Below are 24,724 nucleotides of genomic sequence, written 5' to 3'. Positions count from 1 at the left end.
CTGCCTTCGGCTCAGGTCATGATCCTGGAGTCCCGGGATCGAGTCCCGCATCGGGCTCCCTGCTCGGCAGGGAGTCCGCTTCTCCCTCTGACCCTCCCCCCTCTCATGCTCTCTCTCTATCTCATTCTCTCTCTCAAATAAATAAATAAAATCTTTAAAAAAAATACTGAGATAAATGCTAATAGAAGGCCATATAAAGTGCTAAACGGGAACACAGAATACAGTCACATAAAATAGTTATGCCTAAAATTGGGGACAGGATAAGATGGGGGAAGAGGAGAGAATTTTGTCTATACTTCACCCTACCTTTTTTTCTTACCACTTATCAGAAAAGGTATTTGTATTTCTTAACTGCTTCCAGGCCTTTATGTCCCTTCTAAGACACTGTTTTTGTTATAGGAATCTCACTATAGATAGTGGTTTATTTTTTGAGATTTTTTTTTTCCAGTATTAGGCTTTTGTGGACTAGCCAAATGGCCCTGACACTCAGACACAGCATTACCGCAATGGGAAATTGGCTTTTTTTGAGTTTCAGATGTACCTTTGAAATAGGATTTAAGGGACACCTGGGTGGCTCAGTCAGTTAAGCGTCTGCTTTCGGCTCAGGTCATGATCCCAGGGTCCTGGGACTGAGTCCCGCATCGAGCTCCCTGCTTGGTGGGGAGCCTACTTCTCCCTCTGCCTGCAGCTCCCCCTGCTTGTGTTCTCTCTCTCTCTCTCTGACAAATAAATAAAATCTTAAAAAAAAAAAAAGAAATAGGATTTAATTTGGAATCATCTGCATGATGACATTTTAAGTATAAATTCCTAGCCATTAGGATAAATTTCAAGAACAAGCATATAGAAGTATAACTAGCTGTGAAAAAAATGTTTCTACCCCTGACTTGAAAAGCCACCATAACACATTTTTTTTTTCCTTTTTAGAAGATTTTATTTATTTATTTTATTTGAGAGAAAAAGAGAGAGAGAAAAAGAATGCGTGTGAGCGGGGCCAGGGCAGGGGAGGGCACAGGGAAAAGGAGGAGAGAATCCCAAGTAGACTCCACACTAAGTGCAGAGCCCAATGCAGGGCTTGATCCCACGACCCCAAGACCATGCATGACCTGAGCTGAAACCAAGAACCGGATGCTTAACTAGCTGAGCCACCCAGGTATCCCCCACCATACCACATTTGAACTATCTTGCCACTAGTTACCTTAATTCCTGTGGGTACCTTAGGCTGGAGAAATTTGGCATTGTTGAATTCAACATTGAACACTGGTTTTAAAAGTCTACTCATTGGGCGCCTGGGTGGCTCAGTTGGTTGGGCGACTGCCTTCGGCTCAGGTCGTGGTCCTGGAGTCTCAGGATCGAGTCCCGCATCGGGTTCCCTGCTCAGCAGGGGGTCTGCTTCTCCCTCTGACCCTCCCCCCTTTCATGTTCTCTCTCTCTGTCTCATTCTCTCTCTCAAAAAAAAAAAAAAAAAGAAAAAAAAAGTCTACTCATTTTCCAACAACAAAAAACCAAACAGCCTGACTCAAAATGGGCAAAGGTCTAGACAGACTAGCCATTTCTTCAAAGAAGATATGCAATTGGACAAGAAGCACATGAAAAGATGCTTAATATCACTAAACATAAGGGAAATTTAAATCAAAAACCACATTGCAATACTGTTGCTTCATACCTATTAGTATGGCTACTATAAAACAAATAAACAAAATGTAACAAGTATTGAGGAGGATGTGGAGAAACTGGAATGCTTGTACACTGTTGGTGGGAATGTAAAATAGTACAGCTGCTGCGGAAAACACTATGGCAGTTCCTCAAAAAATTAAAATTCTAAAAATAGAATTAGCATGTGATCCAGCGATTCCATTTCTGGGTGTATACACAAAAGAATTGGAAACAGGGTCTCGAAGAGGTTTGTATACCCATGTTCACAATGGCATTATTCATAATAGTTAAAAAGTGGAAGCAAGCCAAGTGTCCATTGACAGATAGATAAATGGATAAGCAAAATGTGGTGTGTACACACATGCACACAATGGACTATTATTCAGCCTTAAAAGGGAAGGAAATTCTGACATATGTTGCAACATTGATGAACCTGGAGGAACCTAATGTACATTACACTTGCATTAGCTTATGCTAAGTGTAATTAGCCAGTTACAAGAAGGCAAATACTATATGATTCCATTAATATGATATACCTTTGAGTAGGCAGAATCACAGAGACAGAAGGTAGAATAGTGATTTTCAGGGGAAGAGGAGTGGGGAGTTGTTATGTGTTATAGGGAGTTATGTGTATAGAATTTCAGTTTTGCATGATGAAAAGAATTCTGGAGATGGAAGGCGGTGATGGTTGCACAACAATATAAATATATTTAACGCCACTTAACTGCACATTTAAAAATGGTTAAGATGGTAAATTTTATGTTATATGCATTTTGCCACAATAAAAAAAATTGGAGAAAGAGAAAAGAAAGGTCTACCCATTTGCTTTCTGAAATGGTTAACTCTTTTTTTAAAAATTTTTTATTGTTATGTTAATCACCATACATTACATCACTAGTTTTTGATGTAGTGTTCCATGATTCATTGTTTGCGTATAACACCCAGTGCTCCATGCAGAACGTGTGAGATGGTTAACTCTTATTTGGGAGTAATTACAAATCTGTTGTTTTCTTAACCAAATCTCTGATGCTGATAGTAAATGCTCCATTGTGGTTTTAGTTAGGCTGTGTTAGTAAGAAACTAGTCTGACCTAAGCTATTTGTAATGGATGCTATGGGGTGCCATGCATCTCTCCTGTAAGACCAAGAGCCACATTGCCCCATCTCCTGGGACGGTTAGCAGCCTATGGCTCGTAGCTGATTCCCCACCCACCCTGCTCAGGAACTGCCCTCAGCAGAAGGGAGCTACGTCATTCAGGGCTGCACCTTCTCCCTGTATCTATTAACTGGTTCATATGGAGGTAAACCTGCTTGGCGGCTTTGCCTCAATTTGGGACAACTTTGAAGGGTTATTCATTCCATTCGAGAGAGAACAATATTCCATTCGAGAATAGCTCCTCACATTCCACTGGGCCTTGGTAGAGATGGTGAAGCTGAAACTGGGGTCAGAGTTGTCCATTATGAACTGGGTTTGGTCAGACCCACCAGGTCACCTCTGGGCAGGATCAGCAGCAATTTATCAAATGATGGTAACAATATATTCAAAATCAGGCATGGACAAGGCGAGAAGGCATAAGTATATGTAGAAACTCATATCAATCACCACTCTTGTGCTGCCATTAATCCCTTAGCTCACTCCTCTGGCCTTGTGGGGAATGTTTTATAACCAAAAGGCCTCGCTTGGTTTATGAATAATTTCACTTATTACATGGATGCAAGTTGAAAAGGGACTGCTGCTTCATTGTGGCACCATTTGGATGTGACTTTAAAAGACAGCAATGAAGGGGCACCTGAGTAGGTCAGTCGGTTGAACGTCTGACTCTTGATTTTGGCTCAGGTCATAATTTCAGGGTCCTGGGGTCGAGCCCAACCTTGGGCTCTGGGCTCAGTGCAGAGTCTGCTTGTCTCTCTCCCTCTGTTCCTCCCTGCCCCCTGCTTGTGTGCTCTCTCTCAAATAAATAAATAAATAAATAAATAAATAAATAAATAAATAAATAAATAAAATCTTAAGAAAGCGAGAGAGAGAGCAATGAGGAGAAATCCCTGCGGTGGTCAGCACTTTGTGCCAAGAGAAGTTTGCTTTAGTAAAGATACATATAGATTCCTGAGTGGTGGCAAATGGCTTGTTGTTAAAGCAGAGACTAGAAGGGGGAAAGACTGAAAATAGGGACAAGGAGATCAGAGCATATGGGAGTAGGTACAAAGTATAAAGATCTTTGTAGCTATGTTAATTCCCACTAGAGAACATCCCCTATGGGAGAGATATCAACAGCCAAGTAAACTGAACAACCTGCCAGTCAACGTCAGGCAGGCTCTATCATCCTTTACTCCACGCCAGCCCAATAGGGTAGTCACCGTGATGCGGTAGAGGCCATGCATGGGCCCCAAAGCATGGATTGCCACTTACGAAGGTTGATCTAGGCACTGTTGCTTCCGAATACCCAATATGCCAGTCACAGGGATCAATAATGAGCCTCCAGCCTGACACAATTCCTTTAGGAGACCAATAAGGCATGTGGTGGCAGGTTGATTACATTGAACTCTTTCCATCATGGAAGGGAAAGCTATTCATCTTGACTAGAAATGACACATATTCTAAGTATGGATTTGCTTTTCCTAGTTGCAGGACCTCTCTGTCTAGGGGCTTATATAATGTTTGATCTACCAACATAGTAATCTATATCACATCACTTCAGACCAAAGGACCCACGTTATAGTAAAGGAGAAGAGAATTGGGCACATGACCATGGGATCCGATTATCTTTGAACATACCATGCCACCCAGAATATCCCAACCTGACAGACTGATGAAATGGACTTTAAAAGGCTCAACTCAGGGGCCAGTTTGACGGTGAAACTCTTTGAGGATAAGGCACTATTTTCCAGTGTGTGTTATATACCATAAATCAACAACGGAGCTCAGAAATAGAAATGGCCCTGTTCACTATAACTCTTAATGATTGGCTTGGATAATTTGTGCTTCTTTTTCCTGTGATTTTACGTACAGAACCTTCCATCAGGGAACACAAAAAGAGCTCCACCTGGTTACTTTGGTTTCTTGTGATAAGAGACTAGTAGACAAGGAAGAGAGTCATCATACTGTCAGGGAAGTTGACCTTGATCATCAAGGGAAAGTAGAGTGGCTGTTACATGACAGCAGCAGGAGGGACATCTGTAACACCCAGAGGATCTAATGGGTCATCTCTTGATACTCCTCTGTTCAATTTTAGTGATAGACAGGTGCAGCAACCACGGACTGAAGATGCCCTGATGTCTAGGGTCTCCGATCCCTCAGGGGTGAGGGTCTGGGTTGCCTCAGGAAGTATGCTATTTATACCACAGAGCTGTGAGATGAGTAGTAGATGAGGAAGAAGATAAGCATCACTAATGCTCTAAAGACTGGCTGCAGCGGTCGCTGTCATTTGTTCTTTTGTAAGCTTCCCTGGGAGAAAAAGACCAATTAAAATTCTGAAGGAGTTCTTACCAGGTGGAGTGGATTTACCATATGATGCGCATAGATGTAGGTGGTACAAGGATGAGCTATAATCAGTGCTGCGAGAGCCTCCCAGCTTCCCTTTTCAGGACTGAGGTACTCATTCCCTCACTGGGAGGAGTTTGGGCTGCTCAGGTTCCCAACTAAACCCTTCCCTGGGAGTTTTCCTTGCCAATGGGAGCTATCTCACCCACAGTACTTACCCTTCTCTGGGAAAAACTTTGCCTCGTGACTGGTCCATACAGAGAATATAAAGGTCCAGGCCCCTTTGCTTCAATTCAGGCCAACTCCGAAGGGCCATCCCAGCTCCAGATCTCCTCATGAGACTGGCTGAGGCTTCTGATACACCTGTGTGGCAGTTCAACTTCTCACTCTCCTTAATCCCGCTCTTCTCATTTCTTTTGAGGCGTTGTTCCCTAGAGCACCTTCCATGAAACCTCCTCCACACAGATCTCTGCCACATAGCAGGTTTCCCTTGGAATCTGACCCAGGCCTAAGGTGATTTCAAGTGTGCACAGAACCCAAATTCAGGAAAACCTGAACTCTCCAGATTCAGGAAGCTGAGAAATCATTATAGAACTAAGCCATGTGGGACCAGTTTCCAGAAGTAGAGGGTTTGATCTTCATTTCAGGCATTTGCCATTAAGGTGAATTAGCTATGCTATTCGAGTCTGTTCCTCTCCGCATCTGTTTGCTTCCACTTATCAAAGTCTTTATATATTCCCAGATCAAATGGTATAAAGAGGGATCTATATCTCCCTCCAAATACTAATCAAATACAAAAGAGGAAATACTGACTTTATAGTGGAAAATTCTGGCAGATGCCAACTTGAGTGTGTGATCAAGGTAAACATTACCTTGGGATAGATAAACACAGTGTGTCTCCCAAATGTGAAGTACTGAGAAGAGCAGTGTCATTTCTCTGGCATTGCTGCCTTGGATGCCCGGCCCGATTCTGGTCACAAGTGAACAGTGGTTAGACCCAGGGTTAGGGTCACCTTATAGAATAAAAGATCTGTACTCCTTTGTTTCAAGTTTTATTTAAATTCCAACATACAGTGCAATATTAGCTTCAGGTGTGGAATTCAGTGATTGATCACTTACATATAACACCCAGTGCTCCTCGCAAGTGCTCTCCTTAATGCTCATCACCCAGTTTGCCCATCCCCCACCCACCTCCCCTCCAACAACACTTAGTTTGTTCTCTATAGTTAAGAGTCTGTTTTATGGTTTGCCTCTCTCTTTTCTCCCCACTATGGTCATCTATTTTGTTTCTTAAATTCTGCATATGAGTGAAATCATATGGTATTGGTCTTTCTCTGACTTATTTCCCTTAGCATGATGCTCTCTGACTCCATCTATGTCAATGCAAATGGCAAGATTTCATTCTTGTTATGGCTGAGGAATATTCCATTGTATATATACCACAACTTCTTCATCCATTCATCTGTCTATGGGCATTTGGGCTCTTTGCACAATGTGGCTATTCTGCTGATAATGCTGCTTTAAACATCAGGCTGCATTTGTCCCTTTGAATCAGTATTTTTGTAACCTTTGGGTAAATACGTAGTAGTGCAATTGCTGGTTCATAGGGTAGCTCTATTTTTAACTTTTTGAGGAACTTCCATACTGTTTTCCAGAGTGGCTGCACCAGCTTGCCTTCCCACCAAACAGTGTAAGAGGGTTCCCCTTGCTCTGCATCCCCACCAACATCTGTCATTTCCTGACTTGTTAATTTTAGCCATTCTGACTGGTGTGAGGTGATAGCTCATTGTAGTTTTGATTTGTATTTCCCTGATGATGAGTAATGTTGAGCATCTTTTCTTGTCTGTTAGCTGTCTGTATGTCTTTTTTGGAAAAATGAAAAGACCTGTACTCCTTAAGACTATGAAGGATGAGAGATAGGAACAGCCTAAGGAACCGTTCCAGATTGAAGGACATGAAGAAGACAAGTAAAAGTAATGCGTGTTTACGGGTACAATCCTAGGCTAGAAACGAAAAAGAGCCATTATTAAGACAGATGGCAAAATTGATGCCAGTAGATGGCACCATTGGAATGGTGTCTGTAAGTCGGATGGTAGTGTATCAATGTTTACTTCCTGACTAGAAGGAGTGTATAGTATTAATATAGGAGAGTATCCTTGTTTTGGAGGAAGGGGGTACACACTGCAGTATTTAAGGGATGGGTCAACAACACCATCTTTCTCTAAAGAAAGAGAAACGGGGAGAATGTAAAATTTAACAATCGGAATCTGCAAAGGGCATGCAGCCATTCTTTGTGCTTTGCTGGTACATTATCTGCAGGTTTTAAACTATTTCAAAACTTAACAAATTTAAATTAAAGAGAGAATCTGATTGGCTCGTTCATAACCATCCCTTCAGTTTAGACTGATCATTCCACTTTCCTCATTGGACAATGACAGTCAATTGATGGCTAATTTCAAGATGCTGGCTGCTCTTGTGTTTGTCAGTTTGGTCAGGGTACAGGGCCATCATCAAACATGAAATGTTTGCCTAAGTTCCCTTAGTAGAGCCTGGGCCCAGGGAAGCTGTGAAGGGTGTTTAGTATGTTTCTCAACAAAGAACTTGAAATCTTTCTCTTCATTAAAACAACAAACAGTTTTTCAGGATACTTACATTACCAGTGCTGTGCTTTCTTGCTCACCAGATTTTACACGCAGACAGATCCTTGTTTGGATATCAGTTCAGCTACTTTATGACCTATTTATTATTAGGGTTCCTTTTATAGAATAGGTACAAATATACCCAACTAGTGGGAGACTGTGATGAGTAAATAAATAATAGAAATAAAGTGCTCAGCAAAATCACTGGCATATAGTAAGCCCTCAATAAATCATAGGGGTTGTGGGTTATTGTGGTTTTTATTTTCATTACTTGCCATCCTTTAGTCTGGGAGGAGCTTGGGGTTTTTTGTTTGTTTGTTTGTTTTGCTTTTTTTTTTTTTTCATTTTAATTATATTTGAGTGGTAAACCTTTGACACTTCTTTCAAGGAGAAAGATTTGCTTTGGGAACTGTCAGCCAGGTTTTTCCATCTCTATGCTCTTAGGTCTGTAGTCAATGTTTTTCAATTTCTAGGGGTTAAGTGAGGACACCAAAATATTGTTAGCATAGTATTTAGTTCCAAGCCTTTCAGTTTTATTTGGTTAAGTGCTTTGTGATCCATTTTATTTGTTAGTTCCAACACAGTCTTATGAGGTCCATGATCATTTTTTATTTTTACTTCATAGGTATTTTTTAATTAGCTTAAGTGAGTTCATGTAACCTCAAGAAGGTCAGTGGTGGTGCTTAACTTCAATTCCTTCAAGTCCTAGAATTTTACTTGCTCCTCTGGGCCTTGCCATTTCTCTTGATTTCTGTGTTTTTGACATGGTTATGGATGTAAGCTATTGTTCAAATGAAAAAAAAAGCAAAGAAAGCAATATCACTTTTTTTTTTTTTTTTTTAAGCTTTAGTTCACTTTATTTTTCTTGTATAAAACTAGGTGGTGGCCACAGCTGGAGCCTGGGTCCTCTGCACAGAAACTCTGGTGTGGGTCTTCACAAGATGGTCAGTGAATTCCTGATATGGAGACTTGGTGAACACCATCTCCTTCCAGAGGTCAGGGGTGAGATAGCTGTAGGTCTTGGAGATGGCATCAAAAGTAGCCTTAGCAAAGTTCCCCAGGGTGGCAGTGCAGCCTCTGGCCGAGGTGTAACAGTCATCAATACCGGCCATCATCAGTAGCTTCTTGGGCACAGGGGCTGAAACAATGCCAGTGCCTCTGGGGGCGGGGATGAGACGCACCAGCACAGAGCCACAGCGGCCAGTCACCTTGCATGGGACAGTGTGGGGCTTGCCGATCTTGTTCCCCCAGTAGCCTCGCCTCACGGGGACGATGGAAAGCTTGGCCAGGATGATGGCCCCACGGATAGCAGTGGCAACCTCCTTGGAGCACTTGACACCCAGGCCGACGTGTCCATTGTAATCTCCGATGGCAACAAACGCCTTGAACCTGGTCCGCTGGCCAGCACGGGTCTGCTTTTGCACAGGCATGATCTTCAGAACCTCGTCCTTGAGGGATGCTCCCAGGAAGAAATCAATGATCTCAGATTCCTTGATAGGCAGAGAGAAGAGATAGATCTCCTCTAGGGACTTGATCTTCATGTCCTTGACCAGGCGGCCCAGCTTGGTGACGGGGATCCACTCCTTGTCCTCGGCCTTGCCTCCGCGAGCTCCACGGCCTCGACCCCGGCCCCGACCACGGCCGCGACCGCGGCCCCGGATGCCGCTGCCGAAGCCTCCGCGGAAGCCGCCGCGGCCTCCCATTCCAGGGCCCCCGGGCCCTCCGGGCCCTCCCGCAGCACCGGCGTCATCCGCCATTTGGTGTTTTCTCGGAGAAGAAGGCAATATCACTTTTTAATGAAAGAAGTTAAATCAAACAAGACCACATCAGCTCAGCATTAAATTACATTGATTTATTTTTTTCAAGTTTTAGCTTATGAATGTCACCTTTTTGAGTCTTTCTCATGTGTTCTATATTTTTTCCTTTGCAAATTTGTTAAGTGTCAGACCACTCAAATAATTTGGAATATTTAATATTTGACATTTTATGAACTGGCTGTCCATCAAGAGTTATGGAATCTTTTTCATGGCTAGTCCTTTTCTTTTGCTTTCAGGACAATGTCAAAATCTGCACTATTCTCACCTTCTACTGAAGGAAATGAGAGAATTACAGAGGTAATGCAGTTAGAAATGCAGCTAATACTATATAATGCTATGCAATTTCGAGATCTTAAAATGAGCCTTGGCTCTTCAGAAGCCCTAGAGAAGGGATTTTCTGGAAGAGGTTTTTCGGAAACGTGAGGCAAATTTCTGAAAGTCAAAGAGCTTAATGAAAAAGTAGTGGTCCTTGCTCTACCCCTTTCTATTCCCTAGTCCCGAGATACAGAGCCAACCCCTTTTAACTCTGACCTTCATATTTCTAAATAATAATAATAAATAATGTTATTTCCTGATTAGTTTTAACTTTAAATATTATCTAATGAATTGGATTGTATTGACTTTCTAGAGATTCATATTAGTTATATTTTACTGTATAGCAAATTACCTCAAAACTTGGAACCTTAAAACAACAATCATTTATTTTCTCACAGTTTCTCTGTGTCAGAAATGTGAGTGCAATTTAGCTGGATGCCTCTAGATCAAGGCCTCAAGCTATTCATTGCCATCAAGCTATTGGCCAGCCTATGGTTTCATCCTGTGGCAGAGGAACCAATTCCAAACTCACTTAGGTGGTTCTTGGAAAAATCCTGTTCTGCAGGTTGTTGGACTGGGGATCTTATTTCATTTGTGGATGTTGGCTAGAGACCTCCCTCCGTTCTTTACCAAATGAGTCTTTCCATAAGGCAGTTCACAACATGGAAGCAGATTTCCTTCAGAATGAGCAAGGGAGAGAGCATGAAAGTTGGAAGCCCCAGTTCTCAGTATTTTTATAATCTAATATCATCGCATATCTTTTGCTATATATATGTGTGTATATATATATATATACACCTTCTATATTCTGTGAGTCAGTAAGTCAAGCCCACACTCAAGTGGAGGAGATTAAACCTCAGCTGAAATATTACCTCCCCTGTGGAAACCTCCCTAATCATGCCTATTTAGAGACACTCTCCTTCATGCTTCCCATAGAATTCTCTAGAACAGCAGTCACTTGAAACAACCTCTTTTTTTTTTCTAATGTGGAAAATGAAAGTTTAAAAATCAACACCATTTACAATCACTCAAAAAACAAAACAAAACACCTAGATACAAATTCTAACAAAACTGGTCAGAACCTGTATGTTGAAATTATAAAATAGTAATGAAATATCAAGAACTACTTAAATAAATAGTGTCATAATGTAAACTGTATTCACGATGCTGCTTCTCAACAAATTGACCTACACGAAACAATACATTTGAATGAATGAGTGTTTTGAGGAGTAAAATATTGCACATATAGCTTGCTTCAGCATAAAAATGAAATAACACCATTATTAAAATGATCATTTTTTACCACAATGATATTAAAGCTAAAATAGAATAAATACAGTAAGGACAGCAAAACAACTATGACCAGGAACATATACTATTTCTCAGGCACTGGGCTAAGCTAAGAGCTTTACATGGATTATTTAATTCTCACAATGCTCCATCAGTTTTACTATTATTTTTCTTAATTTCTTTATTGTGGTAAAATACACATAATATAAAATTTGTGTTGACCACTTTTATTTTATTTTTATTTCTTTTTTGGGGGGGAGGGGCAGAGAGAGAGGGAGAGAGAGAATCTTAAGCAGGTTCCACACCCAGCACAGAGCCCATGGTGGGGCTCAATCTCACAACCCTGAGATCATGACCTGAGCTGAAATCAAGAGTCTGGGGCTTAACTGACTGAGCCATCCAGGTGCCCCAGGAAAGGAAATAGTATTAACAGGAGTCCAGTGAGAGCTGGAGCTAAAGAAAAGGAACCATAGACAGTAGCTGAATCCCTGGAAAATTGTAACCCCTGCTATAAAACTGGCCCAGAGTGAGTAGTTATGGGGACAAAATACCTCAACCTCTTTTTCCTCCTGTCCTCTGATCTTTTGCCAATAAATCCCATTGGTTGAGTCCAATCAGAAGTCAGCTAGCAAGAACCAGCTGTCCAGGGTGATGCAACTTTATACTGGTCAGTCTCAGGGGGAAGGAGCAGAGCAGAGAAGGGCAAAGAAGATGAAGAAGGATTCTTCCTTCAATAAACAATCTTAAATCTTAGAATTTATGGACAGCGATGCTTGGCTTACTCTTCTCATATAATTGAAGACATTTCATTCAATTTTTTCTGTCTACTTAGATGCAGGGAAATGAGGCACATTGTTCATGAACTTTCTTTGTTTTTCATAGCAATGTGCCTTTAAAAACTGGATCAGAAAGTAGAATGGCCAGAAATGGATCATTTAACACTTTATGCTAAAAGACATGAACATTTTAAATTTACTTATATCAAACTCACTCCCAAGAAAGAATCGAAGGTGGCTCTGTATAGGCTATAGTCACAGCTTCTGTCCCTGGATAGTGTTCATGCATGGGTGAGGAGAAATGCCGACCAAGGAGAAAAAAAGCTGAAATTGAAGAGAATCTGTCAAAGTGATGAAAAATGAACTGTATGGGTTTTTAGACACACTGCATGACCAGATGGGTAAGATTAGAGATTGTTTGAAGAAGCTTCTATAGAGGAGCCATGATTGAATAAAATTATTTCATAATGTGCAAAATGTAAAAAGTGGTGTATATTTGTGTATGTTTCTGGGGGATGGGTTTAAGGAGAAGGGAAATTAATAATACTGAAAGCAACATACAGAGAAAGTGTAATATCTAACAGCTTCCCATTATCTAAGAGGATAAGTGATAGTCTCAAAAACACATGGTGAAAGAATTTTTATATTCATAGAAACTTTCACCATATTTAAAAAAATTTTTTTTTCCAACTTGAAGAACCTCCATCAATATCTCAATTGTCCAATTCTCCAGGAAGGCAAGAGCATAGTATAGGCAGTTAGGAGCTGGATTTGCACATAAGAGAGAAATAAATTCAGATTCTGACCCAAGTTTAAATTTCAACAAAACTTCCTGCCTCTAAGCTCAGTACTAAGTAAGTAGCTCTCACTGCCTTTCAATGCATTTTTACTACATCTGCCCTTTTGATGTAAACACTCATGTCCATCGCACCTTCCCAACACAATTTGCCATGGGTGACCCCATTTCAAAGCAGTGTTTGCTTAGCAAAGGTAGTTTACTCTGGCAATGTTTTCTAAATAATTCATAGATGATTTCCATGAACCAAGAAAGAAATATTGGTCTCCATGTATAAAAAAGTGAGTAGTCAATATCTATCTTTAATTAGACAAAAAGTGCCTTTATCAAAGGGCATAATATGTAACTAAAATTTAGTAATAATTAGTGCAATTCTCTTAATGCCATTACTTGTCACACAAGATGACAAATAATTACAAAAGCCTTTCCTAATGGGAATTGTTTGATAGCTTGCAACTCTAAGCCTCCTGGTGATGGGGCATTGAGAAATTGGTCCCATACATATTTATACTATCAGTGAACATTTTAACAATTTATGAATCTGTCCTTAAAATAATATGCTATCAACTTACTCCAGCTCATTTACAAATCTAAAATAAAAATTAAAGAGTGGAATGCGAAAGAAGTAAAAAATTCTGGGAAGCAGGAGATCTTGCTAGTTGACCCTTTGCTGTTAACAAGCTATGGGGCTGCTTAGAGTTAATCTGATTTGAAAATTTTGTTGTGATTCTGTGACAATAGTGAAACAGAATTAAGCCCCCAACACTCGTATTAATGAACTTAAGGATTCTTTGACATCTCTAAATATGTAAACTAATAAGTAATTTGAAACTTTTTATTTACCATGTCTTTTATTTTATTTTTTATTTTATTTTTTAAAGATTTTATGTATTTATTTGACGGAGAGAGAGATAGTGAGAGCAGGAACACAAGCAGGGGGAGTGGGAGAGGGAGAAGCAGGCTTCCCGCTGAGCAGGGAGCCCGATGTGGACTCGATCCCAGGACCCTGGGATCATGACCTGAGCCGAAGGCAGACGCTTAATGACTGAGCCACCCAGGTGCCCTACCATGTCTTTTAGAAATGGATTATAAAAAAGAGTCAATCCTTAAGCAAATCAAATTTTGTGTGAATAATTGTGCACTTTATTCTTTTATTTAATGTGAATATGTTTAGTCTTCTCCACCATTTGAAATTCTTAAAAGCTTCATACTTTTTTTTTTTTTTTTTGCTTTTGGGCCTTTGCTTATGATTTTTCTTTTCCCTGTGCCCTGCCTTCACCTGGATAAATCATCCTCATCCTGAATCCCCTCCAAAACTGGGTTATGTGAACATGAATGAACCCTCATAATCATGTAGGCAGGATGTCCATGCCAGAGTAGGTTAAGTTTGCAATAGTAATAAAGAATCCCAAATTCTCAAAAGGCTTAACATAGTAAGTCTTTGATTCTCTTCTATAGTACTCATATAATGCTGGTTCACAGGAGCTTTTTGCTCATGGTAACTCCTCAGGGACCCGGTAGTGAAAGCTTTACTTGATACACACTTCCATCACTTCAGGAATGAATTGTGTCCTGGTTCCTGAAATCTCTAGTGGAAATGATACATCACTGGTACTCACTAATCATTGGCCAAAGCAAGCACATGAGCCACCCCTTTCCAATTTCAATATTTGTTCAACAGCCCTAGTGACTACCAGCTATCACTGTGGTCAAGAGTAAGACTTTAGCATCCAACAACTTGGGCTTAAATTCTGTTTCTGATCCTTGCTGGCTGTAATTTTTGCAAAGTTATTTAATCTTTCTTTTGTCTTAGTTTCTCATCTATCACATGGTGCTTATAATAGTACCTTCTCTTTGGGTTTTGAAAATTAAATGAGTTAACACATGTAAAATGCTTATAACAGTACCTGGCATTACATTAAATCAGTATTAGCTATCATTTTACCCCATATGTAGCTTTTACCGCATTATAATGTAACGTGTTTTCATAATCATTTTCCCTACAGGAGTATTCTCCGTGTTAGTGGGAATCTCCTTGCTGAGTCTTGCAACTTTAGTTTGTAGAGTAGGAGCACAACAGGTATTTTATTCCCTTTGAGTTTTTAGATGTCTGTACTAGCTCTTTCAAATTATTAAGATGCTGCTCATGAAATTACTGCCCCTGTGCAGCAAATTGCACTTAGTGACATGTAGAAATTTGCTTAGCTTTCTTATATGCTCAACCAACTGCAAAGTACCTTATCCACGGAGATAATGTGGTTTAGTTGGGAAACTTAAAGAAGTAAACAGCTACTTTCTCCCTGTGTATCTTTTATTTCTATGGCCTGGGAGGATTTGTGAAAGAAGAAAAAGACTCCTAACCCTCATTGCTTCATTAAAAATAAAATAGTTCCATAGACCTAAAAATGGAAAACATTTTCTTCCTCCATATGTTTTCAGTAAACTTTCATGAACAATATATGAATTACATAGAGCAGAGTTTAAATGACACGTGGGTAACAAGAACATATCAAACTTCAATGCAATTTCACTCACAATTTGATTCGGGAAGGCAAGAAAAAATAGGTTGCTTAAAAACTGTCAGAATTGCAGTCCAGGGTTGTTGACAGCTGTGAAGAAAAGTTGAATAACGCTGTGCTGAAAAGGTCAACGCTTCTTGTTGATATCGGTTGGTCGGATGGGAAGGCCTTTGGGATTGTCAATGCCCCCTCCAGGGACATATATTGCACAAAAAGTTGAGAGGTCAGGCTTTCTAAGATAAGGAGCAGGATTTGTTTTTTCACAATAGTTCTGAACTCAGAGGTCATTCGTGAACTCTTTTGAATCACTTTTCCCCCAAAGGCTCAAGTAAAGAATGTGGGTTAATAAAACTGGTAATAGTAAGGTTTGCAGGAGACACGGGAATCATTATTCTGTGCCTTTTAACTGAGTTTCACAGTGTGTTTGGAGAGAAAGTAAAAATACAGGAAAACTAGTGAAGAGAATTAAAAAAATAAAGAAATAAACGCATTGGGGGCTCTTTTTTTTCCATTACAAACTCCATCACTGTGGATCACCTTCCTTTAACCCTAAGTAAACCCTAGTAAAGTACTTTCATATAGTGTTCATTTCATTTAATAAATATGGACATTTACACTGTAAAACTATAATCATTGGGACAATAATCATTGGGATGAATAAAACAATCATCTCTATTTTCCATTAAAAAAATACACCAACAGGTTTCAAGATTGATGGCTTAAATTGTTTGTTTAAAACCTTTTATCTAGGTGTTAGTATTGTGCAGACTTGAATTAGAACATAATTCCCATGCTGTGGGCCAGTGGCAAAGCCAGGCTACTCCGCTATTTAAAAACCCAGCTTAATATGGCAGTGGCAGGAAGGTTAGCCGGTGAACTGAGTCACCAGCTTTCATGCAGGTTGTGCTTCCAGCTTTCTTGACATTCACAAAGCCATAGAAGTTGGCTGCAGGCTGCAGTGAATCAGGACAGCTGAATCCATAAGTTGTCCATTTTGTTACAGTAATACAGAATAGTAGCAAATGCATATTAATTATGTTCATTATCAATATTTATCAATACTTATCATTATGTTCCTAGCACTTTTCCCATCATTTACATGTGTTACTTCATGGAACATTCACATCAACATTTTGATGTACTTTTGTCCCTATTTTATAGATGAGTTAGCAGAGGCACAGAGAGGTTTTCCTAAACTTGCCAAATTCCTCATGGTAGTAAGTGGTAGGGCCAGATTAAAATCCAAGCAGTGTTGTTTCAAAGTCATTGGTTCATACGTTCTAGCCTATGTTGTTAGGCTTGGCTTCTTAGCTCTCGACCATGTGAATGGACTCCTGAACAACTCTCTTTGAGTTCTAAAATTGTATTTATTTGTAATACTTATTCATGTACTATTAACTGAATATATATATTTAAGCAGGAAGCTTCACTAGCTTGAAGAGGAATGCTATAGTGGGCATGTAATACAGCTTTAATCCATGGAATGAAAATCTTTTATTTCACAAAGAATAAGATGGTTGTTGCCAGGGGCTGGGGGGTGAAGGTCAAAGGGTCCAAATTTTCAGTTATAAGAAGAAGAAGTTCTGAGAATATAATGTACAGCATGGTGACATAGTTAACAATACAGTATTGTATACTCGAAAGTTGCTGAGAGAACATCCTAAGCCTTTTCATCACACATTCATGCAAGAAGAGTCAACTATGTGAGGTGCTGGATGTATCAGTTATCTTGATCTTGGTAATCATTCCACAATGTATATGTATATCAAGTCATCACATTGTAAACTGTAAATATATACAATAGTTTTTGTCAATTATTCCTCAATTAATTTGGGTATTTTTACTGCTATTTAACCCTATTTCACCCCCACTTCACCTCAGTCTGTTCCTTATAAAAATGTTTCAATACATTAAATATTTTTCTTTGATAATTTGTAGGAGGTTTGTAGGGATGCCTGGATGGCTCAGTCGGTTAAGTGTCTGCCTTTGGCTCTGGTCAGGATCCCAGGGTTCTGGAATCGAGTCCCACATCAGGCTCCTTGTTCAGCAGGGAGCCTGATTGTCCCTCTCCCTCTGCCTGCCGCTCCCCCTGCTTGTGTTCTCTCTGTCTCTCTGTCAAAAAAAAAAAAAAAATTCTAAAAAAAATTTGTAGGAGGTTTGTAGAAGTGAATATTAAAACCCTTTAATTCTTAGCATTTAAATAATGACAAAGTTGAAGTTCATATATATTTATCTACATCAGGTAACTAATTTGTTGCTTCAGTGATTTCTTCTCAGACACTAGATGGGAATATACTATTAATTGGTTTTGATTTACTTTTTATGAAGTGAGAATAGGGATGGAATTCAGGAGTAAGAAACTAGGATGTTAGTCTCTCTGAATATTAGTGGCCTATCACATTTGGGATATGACAACTATAAAATGACATTGTAAAATTCTCTTTTGTCATCAAAATATTCAATAAAAGATAAAGAAAAACTTAAATATACATTTGTTAAAAAATTACCTAATATATTTTGCTGATTATGAGTTAATAGAATACATGATGTCTGGTTCTCTGTATTTCTAAAATGGATGAGGATTTTTACAGTCCTGAATGAAAAGGATGAGGATCTGGGTAAAGAGGCTAAACAATGATTTTTCTCCAAATAAGAATAAAAACCTCTAAACGTAAAAGTGCATTAATCCAGCACTCACTTTTGTGCAGTTAAATGTCTAATTGCATCTCTTTGCCTTTCCATTTGTAATATTCCAGGCAGGTGACATGCTAGCTGATGTTTGTCATAATTACACTGCATCTTACCAACTGAGTAGAAAACTACTGAAATGTTCAATGTAATAAAATTGCCTATCAGGACATACATACAGGTAGAGAAGATGTGAACAGAGCACTATATATTTGTAACAGCGATTATATAATTTCTTGACAGATTAACTGTATTGTTCCCTTTCCCTTACCCCTACTCTCTGGACAAGAGTAGAATAGATGTTCAAGGTCACTGTCATTCATTTTTCACAGTCTCAGGGACCTTTGAATGATTCAACATAACGAAGTAGCCATACCATTTTAAAGGGCATTAACATTCCTATTAAGCTCTTGAGAATTTTGACCTTTCTTAAATGTCAGAAAAGGGATATTCTGCAGATAAATTGTGATCAACTAGGTGCATGATATACCAAGTGTTTGGGTTCTTCTGTCTACCTCAGACCTCATGGGAGGGGATGGATTTAATGAAATGTTGTTTTCTATTATGCAAGAGTGTTTGATAATTTGCTTAGTGACTCTGCTAGCACAGAAAATACTTCAAGGTCTGACACTGGTGATCACAGACTTGTATTTGTCAGAACCAGTCCCCACATTTTACAAATGAGAAAACTGAGGCTCAGAGAAATGAAATGATTTGTCCAAAATCAGCCTGTTATTAGCAGAGCTGGGAATAGAATCCTGGTCTTCTGACTCCTAGCTTGATATTCTTTCTACTTTATCACGCTGAACTGCACTTTTTCCCCCCTGTACTTTTCTGTCTTTTTATGTAATTCATTATATGCTGAAGTTCCAAGTGGAGGAATTGAATTTTTCATTATAATTTTAATAAGGTGCCACAAAACATGAAATTCACATTTGAATCCCAGTTTTCCTTCTTAGGCTATAAAGAGTGCTGAATAGTAGAGACAAACCAAAACCACATAAATTACCATTGTGTCTGGACTTCCCAATTTTGATGGTTATATGTGCGTCACTATAAATCTAAACACCTCTCTTACTGTGCCTTTTTAAGGTTTATAATCCTATACACAGCTAATTATCAGCCCTGCCAGCTCTTTGACTCATTTTGTTTTCTTCTGGCTCAAATAACCCTGGCTTGGGCCTTAGTAAAACATCTGTCAAGAAGACTCAGAATATGGGCTGTGTGTGTGTGTGCGCATACGTGTGTGCCTGTGTGTATCTTTTCCCTCCACAAAACCCAAGAAATTTATTTTTTCTTACACAGAACTCCCAAAGTATTACCACTTTTTAAGTGCTGATTCTCCTGTGCTTAAATTGCTGGTTTTCTACACATAAAAGGCTGGGAAGAGTTGTCTTTGGCAATTGCTGATATAGTTGGCATTCACTGGGATTAAGTGAAAAAAATCCATTGCCTAAAAGATGATATTTTAAAAATGGATGTCCTAAACCAAATAGGAAACTGCATGAAGTCAGATTTATTCTTTCTTAAAATTAGCTGGAATCCCTGTAAACTGTACTTTAATCTTGAAGAACACACTTGTAACGTTATCTATGAAGCTAATTTTAACATATATATGGTATTTTAGAGTTCTGAGAAAGTGCTTTTATCTGATTTGAATTTATTATACCTCATGAAATACCATTGTTTGGACAATGTGCCAGTTGTCATGTTATCACTATAAATTTTGCACTGAAATGGCAGTTCCCTCGCTTTCAGGCTGCCTAGCATTTTCCCCACCTCTTATTGTCAGCTCTGAAAACCACTTTCCTTTTGCCCAAATCCCCTGCTGGGTACAATCGTTTTACCAACTGAGGCACAACTCTGTTTCTTTTATTTATGACCAGCCCTCTTTTCTAGGTTGCTTAGAGAACCATATATTATTACTGAAATAAATTGTTACAACTGAAAAGGTCCTTGACAATCACTCAGTCCAGCCTTTCATGTGATAAATGAAGACCAGGAAGTGTAAGTAAGTGCCCTGCTCAAGTTCAGAACTTCTTAGTGGCATTGATGGAAACAGAACCTGTATGTCCCAATATTAGCTTCCTGCCCGCTCTGCTTTTCCTATTTTTCTCCCTTTGATAGGCTGTAAACATTTAGTCAGATTTGATATGATAAACTCTGGATAGATCTGATTGGTTATTATAAAGCAACACAACTTTAGAATCCTCAGAAAGCCCCAAGTACCCAGCACCTGTAATCTTCAAACATTTCTTTGAATTTGATCCATGGCATCTTGGTTTTAACAGATGCTGTGGCTCACATAATATCTCAATCATGTTTCACTAAGGGCTCAACTTGAATCTGACCTTTGCACACAGCTGGTGCCTTGGAGGCCTGGTGCAGGGACCTGTTGGGAGGATGGATATTCAAGTAAGAGATTGCTGGAGTGGAGGGGGGTGGGGGGGATGGGGTGGCTGGGTGATGGACATTGGGGAGGGTATGTGCTATGGTGAGTGCTGTGAATTGTGTAAGACTGATGAATCACAGACCTGTACCCTTGAAATAATACATATATAATAATGTATGTTATTATTACATTATATGTTAATAAAATACATTATATGTTAATAAAAAAAAGAAAAAAATATAGAAGCACTTTGGAAATGAAAAGAACCTTTGCTACTGGACAAAGAGAGAGTAAAACATGGAAGCTGGCTGGATAGAAGGTTTCAGTTGGGAATGGGGGATGAAAATAGGGATAAGCAATGAGGAAAACAGCCAGGTTCTCTCACTAATACGTATCCTCTAGCCATGCCACATGAACCAATGAATATATCCAAAGGAGGGAGGTGTTAAAAAAAAAAGTTAAACAAAAGAAACTAAATCAGAAAAAGCTATTTGAACTAAAATCTCTACGAGACATTTGGTGTATAAAGGAGCACTTAAGTTAAAACCAGAACACACAAAATAGCTCAAGTCAGTCTATAGCTTCCACATGGAGTTCAGCACTGCTTAAATCGATGGCAGCCTTCAGATAACTCAATGTTCTGGTATCAGTGAGATCTATTACCTAACGTCTTCTCTGAATCAGACCCCAAACTCTTAACCAAGTTCTTGTGTAAGAAAGATTATAGATGGATTGGAGAGTGTAGGGTCTTTTTGAATAAGGGACTGAAAAACTTTTGGGTGAATCAGAAAGGAAAAAATAAAACTGTCACTATTTGTAGGTGACATGATACTGTCTCTATATAGAAAAACCTGAAGATTCTACCAAAAATCTGTTAGAACTAATAAACGAATTCAGTAAAGTTGCAAAATACAGAATCAGTGTACAGAAATCCGTTGCATTTCTATGCACTAATATTGAACTATTAGAAAAATTAAGAAAATTCCATTTACAACTGCATAAAAAAGAATAAAATACCTGGAAATAAATTTAACCAAGAAGGTGAAAGACCTGTACACTGAAACCCACAAAACATTGGTTAAAGAAACTGAAGACAGAAATAAATGGCAAGGTATTTTGTGCTCTTGGATTGGAAGAATTAATATTGTTAAAATTTCCGTACTACCCAAAGCAATCTACAGATGCAACACACTCCCTATCAAAATCCTAATGTCATACTTCACAGAACTAGATCAAAAACTTTAAAATTTGTATGGAACCAGAAAGATTTCAAATAGCCAAAGCAATCTTGAGAAAGAACAAAATTGGAGGTATTACGCTCTCTGATTTAAAACTGTACTACAAAGCAATGGTAATCAAAACAGTATGGTACTGGCACTAAAAACAGACACAGAGATCAGTGGAACAAAGTCAAGAGCTCAGAAATAAATCCACACATATAAGGAAAATTAATTTACAACAAAAGAGCCAAGAACATACAATGTACAAATGACAGTTTCTTCAATAAGTGGTGTAGGAAAAGTTGGTCAGTGACATGCAAAAGAATGAAACTAGACCACTATCTCATACCATCATGTACAAAAATTAACTCAACATAGATTAGAATGTAAGTTTGAAACCATAAAATTCCTAGAAGAAAATATAGGCAGTAAGCTCCTCGACATCAGTTTTGGCAATGTTTTTGTGGCTCCAACTCCAAAGACAAGGGAAACAAAAGCAAAGATAAACAGCAAAGGAAGCCATCATTAAAACGAAAAGGCAACCTACTGAATGGGAGAAGATATTTGCCAATCATATAGCTGAAAATCATGTATTTATAAAATATGTAGAGAGCTCATACAATTCAACAACAACAAAACAAACCATGCAATTAAAAAATGGGCAGAGTATCTGAATAGACATTTCTTGAACAAAGACATATAGATGGCCAAGAGGTACATGAAAAGATGGTCATATCACTGATTATCCGGGAAATGCAAATCAAAACCACAATGAGATATCATCTTGTACCTGTCAAAAGGGCTAGTAGCAAAAGATAAAAAATAGCAAGTGTTGGAAAGGATGTAGAGAAATGAGAACCCTCATGCACTGTTGGTGGGAATGTAAATTGGTGCAGCCATTATGGAAAGCAGTATGGAGATGCCTCACAAAATTAAGATAACTTCCATATGATCTAGCTATTCTATTACTGGGTATTTATCAGAAGAATAGAAACACTAATTTGAAAAGATATTTGCACCCCATGTTCATTGTAGCATTATTTACAATAGCCAAGATGTAGAAAGAACCCAAATGTCCACTGATGGATGAATGGATAAAGAAGATGTGTATAAATGGAATATTACTCAGCCATAAAAGGAATGAAATCTTACCATTTGCAACAACATGGATGGATCTTGAGGGTATTATGCTAAGTGAAATAAGTCAGGAGAAAGTCAAACACTGTATCACTGCATGATTTCATTATGTAGAATCTAAAAAAAAAACAAACAAAAAAAGGAACAAACAAAATGAAACAAAAACAAACTCATAGACACAGAGAATAGGTCAAGGTGGTTACCAGAGGGGAAGGGGATTGGGGGATGGGTGAAAGGGGTAAAAGGTGGGGGGAGCCTGAGTGGCTCAGTTGGTTGGGTGTCCGACTCTTGATTTCAGCTTGGGCCATGGGTTGGGGGGGATCTAGCCACACTCCCCCTGTGTTGGGCTCCCTGCTCAGTGTCTGCTTGGGATTCTCTTCCTCTCCCTCTGCCCCTTGTCCCTGCTCTCTCTCTCTTTCTCTGAAATAAATAAATAAAATCTTAAAAAAATAAAAAGGAATAAAAGGGGGCTCAATTGCAGGGTCATGGATGATAGCTAGACTTTTGGTGGTGATCACTTCGTAGTATATGCAGACATTGAATTATAATGTTGTATACCTAAAACTCATATAATAAAAAAAAGAAAAAAATATCTTGTATGTCTTCCGCCCAGAAATCCAGCCATAGCAACTTGGTGCATAATTGATCTGAGAACTTGTATTGTGTCTTTTATATGCTATTGTAATAAACATACTAATTCCAAAGTGCTCATAGGAAAAAAAAAAAAAAGAATTCTACTGCAGCCCATGAAACTGTGTATTTTTGTGTAACTGTGTCTATATGTGTATTTAAAAATATATCATTGTCATATAGGTATTGAAGTGGATATTTCAGTAGTGGTGCTTATCAGAATAAATGACTTTCTTTTTAAAACAGAGACTGAAAACTTTTGGGTGAAGGACTTTTCTGGAAGGTCTGGACAAAAAACAATCATGCCTTTAAATCTGTCTTGGAGAAGGAAGAAAGGGGAAGACATCTTTTCCTCTACCACCCATCAACACTCAAATATTATATTTTGAGGACCCCACGCTTCCAGTGGTGGTGATGCCCAGTGTTACCTGCTGCAAAATGGCAGCTGCACCTGCCAGACAGTGTGGAAGTTGCTGGGAAGATGAGCAAAGCAAGAGGTGACTTTTGGGAGCTATTTACAGTGGAGGTAGCATCATGCCCAGTGGGAGTGCGGGCACCAAAAAGATGTGGTATTTTTACCTAGGGGGACGGGGCTCATCAGAATCTCTGTGAACACTTGTGAGACCTTTCATGGGACCTCACAGGTCCCCTTAGGGAGAAAATTGAGAGGCTGCTGAGGTACCACGTGAGCAGAGGGAGGAAAGCCTATGGTAACTTGAGTTATGTTTGCTCTCTAGTTCTCAGGTCTTTTGATCCTACTTGAATTGCCCATTTTGAGGGTTGGGAGACCATCTTTTTTTTTTTTTTTTTTATGTTATGTTAGTCACCATACATTACATCATTAGTTTTTGATGCAGTGTTCCATGATTCATTGTTTGCGCATAATACCCAGTGTTCCACACAATATGTGCCCTCCTTAATACCCATCACCAGGTTAACCAATCCCCCCACCCCCCTCCCCTCTAAAACCCTCAGTTTGATTCCTGGAGTCCATAGTTTCTCATGGTTCGTCTCCCCCTTTGATTCCACCCCCTTCATTTTTCCCTTCCTTCTCCTAATGTCCTCCATGCTATTCCTTGAGACCATCTTATAATTTCAAATATATAAATTAACACTTTTGTGAATACTGGCATTCTCATGAATGATTGCAATGTATTACTATTTTCTTAATTCTCCTAAAATAATAACATCCTCTGGATGAACAACTCATACATTAACTTCTCTGTAATTCACACCAGAATATTACAGTTTATTTTCTCTCTTGTAACTTTGCATACATAAGATTTAAAAAAAGATTTCAGTTCTCAAATTTTCAGTTGTCTCTTTGCTGTGGTGACAAACAGCATAGGAGTAACAGGAAATAAGAATGACTTCA

The 24,724-nt window shown here is 39.0% G+C and overlaps 1 protein-coding gene across 1 annotated transcript; it reads right to left on the bottom strand.

Annotated features, from left to right (window-relative positions):
• Positions 1–8,592: 8,592 nt before the first annotated feature.
• LOC118022194 (40S ribosomal protein S2-like) lies at positions 8,593–9,559 on the bottom strand. Its single transcript, XM_035022796.1, has one exon. The coding sequence runs from the start codon at positions 9,524–9,526 to the stop codon at positions 8,645–8,647; it is 882 nt and encodes a 293-aa protein (XP_034878687.1). The 5' UTR covers positions 9,527–9,559; the 3' UTR covers positions 8,593–8,644.
• Positions 9,560–24,724: the final 15,165 nt, after the last annotated feature.

The sequence above is a fragment of the Mirounga leonina genome, unplaced genomic scaffold, assembly GCF_011800145.1.
Source record: "Mirounga leonina isolate KUSES-001 unplaced genomic scaffold, KU_Mleo_1.0 Mir_176, whole genome shotgun sequence".
In the NCBI taxonomy this organism is placed as follows: Eukaryota; Metazoa; Chordata; class Mammalia; order Carnivora; family Phocidae; genus Mirounga; species Mirounga leonina.
This window is presented reverse-complemented; position numbering and strand designations above follow the sequence as displayed.

Bases quoted from the DNA above. Each gene is read 5' to 3' on its own strand.
- LOC118022194 (XM_035022796.1), bottom strand. From the start codon at position 9,526: ATGGCGGATGACGCCGGTGCTGCGGGAGGGCCCGGAGGGCCCGGGGGC.